The sequence below is a fragment of the Monopterus albus genome, unplaced genomic scaffold (assembly GCF_001952655.1).
Source record: "Monopterus albus unplaced genomic scaffold, M_albus_1.0 scaffold18.1, whole genome shotgun sequence".
Taxonomy (NCBI): domain Eukaryota; kingdom Metazoa; phylum Chordata; class Actinopteri; order Synbranchiformes; family Synbranchidae; genus Monopterus; species Monopterus albus.
This window is the reverse complement of record NW_018127898.1, coordinates 1,581,186-1,588,161: the sequence shown is the minus strand read 5'-3', so window position 1 is coordinate 1,588,161 and position 6,976 is coordinate 1,581,186. Positions and strand designations below refer to the sequence as shown.

At 41.3% G+C, this 6,976-nt stretch overlaps 2 protein-coding genes across 3 annotated transcripts; both read right to left on the bottom strand.

Annotated features, from left to right (window-relative positions):
- Window positions 1-2,953: 2,953 nt before the first annotated feature.
- On the bottom strand, window positions 2,954-4,933 carry il10 (interleukin 10). The gene is made up of 5 exons (XM_020593225.1): window positions 4,799-4,933; window positions 4,586-4,645; window positions 4,261-4,425; window positions 3,382-3,444; window positions 2,954-3,295 (listed from the first exon to the last, which is right to left on the bottom strand). Exons 1-5 carry the CDS (start codon window positions 4,931-4,933, stop codon window positions 3,185-3,187), a joined length of 534 nt encoding a protein of 177 aa, XP_020448881.1. The 3' UTR covers window positions 2,954-3,184.
- A 186-nt stretch (window positions 4,934-5,119) lies between these two features.
- LOC109956182 (interleukin-10-like) lies at window positions 5,120-6,091 on the bottom strand. 2 transcript variants are annotated; one of them, XM_020593115.1, is made up of 3 exons: window positions 5,733-6,091; window positions 5,520-5,579; window positions 5,120-5,359 (listed from the first exon to the last, which is right to left on the bottom strand). In XM_020593115.1, exons 1-3 carry the CDS (start codon window positions 5,895-5,897, stop codon window positions 5,183-5,185), a joined length of 402 nt encoding a protein of 133 aa, XP_020448771.1. In that variant the 5' UTR covers window positions 5,898-6,091; the 3' UTR covers window positions 5,120-5,182. The 2 variants fall into 2 exon arrangements, with proteins under 2 accessions (XP_020448771.1, XP_020448770.1); XM_020593114.1 differs by having other exon boundaries at window positions 5,520-6,091.
- Between the last annotated feature and the right edge of the window lie 885 nt (window positions 6,092-6,976).

Below are 6,976 nucleotides of genomic sequence, written 5' to 3'. Positions count from 1 at the left end.
ATTCTGTGTTTTTCTGTCAATATGGGGTGCTGTGTGTACATTAATGAGGAAAAAAATGAACTTAAATGATTTTAGCATATGGCTGCAATATAACAAAGAGTGAAAAATTTAAGGGGGTCTGAATACTTTCCGTACCCACTGTATTTGGAACAATCTACTTCTTGTGTGTATACAGATGTTCTCAATGGTGAAATAATGACTCGGAGCAGATCCCTTAACTTTACATCTTATCTCCTTTTCTACTTGTGGGTGTTTGTAGTGTTTCGCAAGCGGTGCGTCTTAACTATTTTCAAGTAGACTTTCCTAAACATCTTGTGTCAATAAAAGTGGAAAAAATAAAACCAGGACTCCACCTCTTCAGTGCAGGTAAAAAGGACCTTTCCTTAAAGATGCATCTCTTTAATGCACATGTCATCATTCTAAGGAACTGTGTATAAATTAAAAGGGGGATAGGGAGCTCTGACAATCAGCTTTTCACCTCACCTTTAAGTGTTGCCACACAATTAAACAATTAAAGACACTTTCAATTTTAATTCTTTCTTTTGAATGATTTTTTTTTTGGTCTCATCATTCAGCAGCTTTTTTGCTATTTTGTTATGCTTACTATAAATATCTGTATTATTTTGATAAACTGGGTATTAGGTTTGACTCCGGGCCAACTGAGGCCTTTCTGTGCTGAGTTTGCATGTTCTCCCTGTGCCTGTGTAGGTTCTCTCTGTTTTCAAAAAAAAAATATTAGTAGTGCTGTATAGATTTTATACAGTGAGTAATTTTGTACAGTCCCTAACAAAAATTTGGAGACTTGATATAGGGGAATTTGAGTCCCTACAGCCTGTTACTCCATTTTTTCCTAACCTTGCCTCAAAACCACTGCACTGACATCCATTCATTACATAACTGGTTAACATGTCTGGCTGTTAACATGCCAACAAACTCAAAATGTAAACTTTTATCTTGAGAAGACTAGACTCTAAACATTATTTAAAGCACAACACAGAGTAGCATGATTCATCCTTTAATAATCTGCTGTTAACACTGTTCAAAATGACATTGCTATGCTCTGTCAGACACATTGTGAATGACATGTTTGCATAAAGTACCGTCATTGCTGGAATTATACTTTTCAGATCATCCCACACTGACGAGACCAGTGAGTGATTAATTGTCTTAGAGTAGTTTCAGTGCAGAGACCTGAGTCAAGCCGGGAATCAGTCAAGCAGGGGCATTTCTAGACATCATGCGGTATTGGGGTACAGGACCCCCTTTACTCAAATCACACTTTTTCCCCTTGACTGTTTACTGCGTAAATGAAATGTGCTACACATTGTGCTACGTGAACTTCCCATGCTTGGCCCAGTATTCTACTGCCATACTGCTGCTACTATGACAACTACTGCTAAATTAATCTTTATAAAAATATGTATTTCGACAGACAGACAGCATGATTTATGGTGTAAAGGTCTGGCGCTGTATTGCACATTTCTGTGCATTCTTTTGCATTTTACAATAACATCTACATTGATTGTCAAGCAGCCCCAGTTTGATTTGTCAAATTTAAGCTTCTACAACAAATGAATCAACAAATAATTAATTTAAAGAAAAAATTTTGTAAGTCATAAGGCCACATAACATGCCCATGGTCCAATTATTTTGAAATTGTATTGTGCAATATATGGCAGGTGGTCACACATCTGTCTCCATGGATACAGGCAGCTTCCTCCAAACTTTCCCATCCTGCCTCAGGCTCACCAGTTTATTAAAAATGCATAAAACAATGCTTGGGCTGTGTGACAAGAGCATCAAATATGTTATAAGCAGAAAGAATAGTCCAATGTTAACAGAAACCGCTACATGTGATGTATTATGCATTCTTACGCTGATAACTAGCTTTTTAGTAGCAGTGCAACTGATCATAAGCATTGATGTACAAAGCTCTAATTTACTTCACAATCAACATCCGTGCCCGGTTAGTACTAGTTAACTAATGTTAACGCCTCTCTCACCCCCATCTCTCTGAACTTCGTCCCTGTCTCGGCCTCCTCTAAATAATTCCCTTATGTCCATCTACAGGAGTCAGTAGTGTCTGAGACAAAATAAGATCATTGGTATTATTCAAAAACTTAAATTACTCCCCATAACATACCGCAGTCCATTCCTGTCTTTTGTTTTGTGCACAATACGTGGATTGCTGCGTGGGCGCTGCAGTGCTCCAGCTACACTGCTGCTATTATGACATTCTGGCTCAAATCAAATCTTTTCCCATTATTAACAATCTAAATCAATCCCCTTCCAAATACAGGAGCTTGTTAAAACTCGGACGTGTGAAGGGGTGACACCTGTGCAGTCAAGTCAGGAACATGTGTACTTGCATTCAAATGTTATTAATGGATGGAGAGCACATTTACTTGCCATTTTTAATGTTCTTTTATGACTCAGGTATCAATGTATTGTGGTACAGCTGATAAATTAAACCCCAGGAAAAATGGCAGTTATCCCCTCTAGATGACATTTTAAGGAAATATATATGTAATTATATATGTATGTTTTAATGCGGGGCTGCTCTGTTCTGCACTGTGTGTTGTGAGTGACTAAGTGTGATTGCTTTTGTGTGCATGAGCAAGTATGCATATGCCATGAGGGTGAGACTGGCTAGTTACAGTTACGGTAAGTTAAGATACAGCAGGGCTGCTGCTGGTAAGTGATGTATATGGGTCACGTTTGAGGTTAGTGCATCAGCCTGTTGAGTTTACACTCTAGTGGCTCCCCACATATAGACTGCAGTACTGCAGGATGTGACAAATTCAGTGCTCCAACACTTACCCATTCTTTATAAATAGCATATGACTGCAGCATCTTGTGAGATTAAATCATTTATTAATCATTTATAATACAAATGTAGTCAATAAATACAAAAAAACATACATATAGTTACAATAAATATTACACCCCGATAACAGGCAGATGTGGTTTTAACTTTAAGTGTAAGACTCTTAAAACAAGTCTTAAAATATAAAATTGTCCCCAGGACAAACAAAAGTCTCAACAATAAAGACATCAGTTCTGCAAGTTAAAAAAAAAAAAAAAACACAAATCTGGCAACATTCATTCCAAGATGTAAGAGTCAATGACTTGTTTCTTTCCCTGAGATGAACATGGGCACATTTTGATTAGGGTCATCATGTCTTCAGATGGAGGCCACTCTGCCTCTCTGCCGTTTCGAGGCCAGGTATGTTTCAATGTAGTTAAATAACACATCCAGCTCGCCCATGGCCTTAAACAGACCTTTACTCTCCATCTGTGGACAAACACGTGGTTTAGTTAATGAAAATGATACAAGTGTGCACATATGTACACCACTGAGGATGAACTCTTGACTCTCACCTGAGTGTAAGTAGAGTTTAGGGCTGTGATGTCAAAATGTTTCTTGCATGAGAAATAGTTTCTCTGTAAGAGGAAAAAATACAAAAATGGTGTCAACACAAGAGTTACCAACTTTTCTTTGAGCATCCTGCCCCGAACCGAACCCCTCTGACAGGTTTTTGTTAAACCCAGTGAATAAAGTAGCTACTGTTAACAGGCAAAAAGCTTTAGCTGGATTCTTCCAAATGCGTAAGAAAACTACAATCCCTCCCTTCTCCTTTCAGAGGAATTGGATAGCATTACTAACGATTGCAATGTTGTGACTTGTCTTTCGAGCCACCACTACTCTTCCCTTTTTTGTCACAGTCAACCACTTGCTCACGTCAAAACGTCTGCGGAAAATTGTGACAGTTTTGGGATGTCGACCAAACCAGGAAGAGTGGTTTTAATGGTTTGACCGTGGCAGAGACGCTCTACATGGAACTGACTGCCTAGTCACACGTGGATTCATTGCTCAAGTCATGACTGGTAGCAAAACAGAAAGACTCATTCATTAATTTTATGAGCAACAATCGCCCTAATGGTCCACGTGTGCAAATGTAACCCTTCAGTAAAATGATGAACTACTTGAAAATGCATACATTTTAAAACTAAGTATGTTACACTGTTAATGTTGGGACTTTATACTAAATGGGTGTAGTTCAGGTCCTCACACGTGCATTTATCAACATCACAGCGATTTGGCACAAAAACAACTAAATCACTTGCACAACTGTGACGCTGCACGTTGCGCACTGAAAGCCTATAAAATGTCTTTATGGTTGCCTTTGGGGGGGCGCAGTCGACGCGTATTCACACTTTTATTGTCCCGAAGGAGTAACACGTGTGTCAGCTACTCACACATTTGGTGACATCGCTCTTGAGCTGGTCGAAGATGAGCTGTATGGATTCCATGTGCGGCCTTAAGTCCTTGGTGTCCTCCGTTACTCCCGCCACGGCTGTAGGCAGCACGGTGTTCAGGTAAAAGTCTAGTAAGCTCCTCATAACTTGGCAGGCAAACGGGCTCTGATGTGGGAGGAAAACAACAGCTTGGTCATGTGATGTCGTTTAACTATGTGCCTGTGTGCGCAAACGCTCGTCTTCCCGGCTCCGTGTGCTCTATGATTGAATCTGAGAAGCAGCGCGGCACAATTATAAATACACTTCGTGCGGAGTTAAAACTTACTTTAAAGGAATCCTCGACAGTCTGGTCCAGCAGCGCCGTGTCTAGGTCATTGTTTGCTTCCTGTAAACAGAAAAAACGTGTACTCAGTGCGCTGAGAGAGTGTGTCAACAGATCCAAACAGACGAAGGTGAGAAAGTGCAGCATCACTTGATCTGTCCAAATGATGCTGCACACTAAAGGAACCTGCAAAGCAAATGATGAGCTTTTACTCACATAGAAGTCTCTGATGTGTGAATAGTCTTCTCTGAGCTTTCTGAGCCTGACAGGGAAGCTCTCCACGAAACGGCAGCACTGGTTGTTACACGTGGGGAACCCTTCAGTAAAATGATGAACTACTTGAAAATGCATACATTTTAAAACTAAGTATGTTACACTGTTAATGTTGGGACTTTATACTAAATGGGTGTAGTTCAGGTCCTCACACGTGCATTTATCAACATCACAGCGATTTGGCACAAAAACAACTAAATCACTTGCACAACTGTGACGCTGCACGTTGCGCACTGAAAGCCTATAAAATGTCTTTATGGTTGCCTTTGGGGGGGCGCAGTCGACGCGTATTCACACTTTTATTGTCCCGAAGGAGTAACACGTGTGTCAGCTACTCACACATTTGGTGACATCGCTCTTGAGCTGGTCGAAGATGAGCTGTATGGATTCCATGTGCGGCCTTAAGTCCTTGGTGTCCTCCGTTACTCCCGCCACGGCTGTAGGCAGCACGGTGTTCAGGTAAAAGTCTAGTAAGCTCCTCATAACTTGGCAGGCAAACGGGCTCTGATGTGGGAGGAAAACAACAGCTTGGTCATGTGATGTCGTTTAACTATGTGCCTGTGTGCGCAAACGCTCGTCTTCCCGGCTCCGTGTGCTCTATGATTGAATCTGAGAAGCAGCGCGGCACAATTATAAATACACTTCGTGCGGAGTTAAAACTTACTTTAAAGGAATCCTCGACAGTCTGGTCCAGCAGCGCCGTGTCTAGGTCATTGTTTGCTTCCTGTAAACAGAAAAAACGTGTACTCAGTGCGCTGAGAGAGTGTGTCAACAGATCCAAACAGACGAAGGTGAGAAAGTGCAGCATCACTTGATCTGTCCAAATGATGCTGCACACTAAAGGAACCTGCAAAGCAAATGATGAGCTTTTACTCACATAGAAGTCTCTGATGTGTGAATAGTCTTCTCTGAGCTTTCTGAGCCTGACAGGGAAGCTCTCCACGAAACGGCAGCACTGGTTGTTACACGTGGGGATGCACCAAGCAGTGCTAAAGAAGGACAGGAGAACCAGGATGGACAGCAGGAGAGGGCAGGACGTCATACTGGTGGACAAGCTGCTGAAGAGCCTTAGTTGGAGAGAAGAGAAGAGTGGACTCTCTGGAGTGGAGATGCTGCTGCCTCAGTGGACGAAGATGAAGTTTTCTGACTTCTGAGAGGAGAAATCTTCTTGGTATGATCTTTGTGAAGAGCTTAGAAGAGATGAGTGCTTATATTTAAGCTCATCTCCTGTCTTAATTTATAGCCAAAATTGGGAGAGATTCCCCGAGGGAGGAGCTTGACTGGAAGAGAAATGGTTAAACATACTTCATACATGGTGGGGGGGGTTCTTGTCACAAACATTCATGATTTACATTGGTGTGTGTGTGTGTGTGTGTGTGTGTGTGTGTGTGTGTGTGTGTGCTCCTCCCATGACATAGGATGGCACTAGTCATCTGAAGACCTAAAGGAAAGAAAACTGACGTAGTACCTATGTATTATTGATGTGGCTTTACTACGTCATTTTTCTTTTATCAGCATTTGCACAATTTTGTTATTATTTAAGTTCTGCTGTTATTGTAATCGGTATTAGCAATGTCATAGGCTCATATTAGAAGTATGACTTCAGTGTCTTATGTACTACAGTAGCATTGGCACAGATGCAACTTATCAATCCATGGGTGTAAAAATTACCTTTTAGTTCTATTTTAGATCAATTTTTTGTGCTTGTTTTAATTGTATACACATTTACATCTTTGATGTTTGAATTTCTCCCCCTTCGTCTTATGCATGGCCTTCCTCCCACCTTTTACACGCTTGTGGCCTCCCTCCCGAACGGCTTAATTTATAGCCAAAATTGGGAGAGATTCCCCGAGGGAGGAGCTTGACTGGAAGAGAAATGGTTAAACATACTTCATACATGGTGGGGAAGGATCCAACGCCATGATTTTCACGTTTCAGTGGAAGAACTTTGGTACTCCTTCTCCTTGCCATTGATGCGGCTTCTTGGTTAATAATTGGAATTTCTCCCCCTTCGTCTTATGCATGGCCTTCCTCCCACCTTTTACACGCTTGTGGCCTCCCTCCCGAACGGCTTAATTTATGGGGGTTCTTGTCACAAACATTCATGATTTACATTGGTGT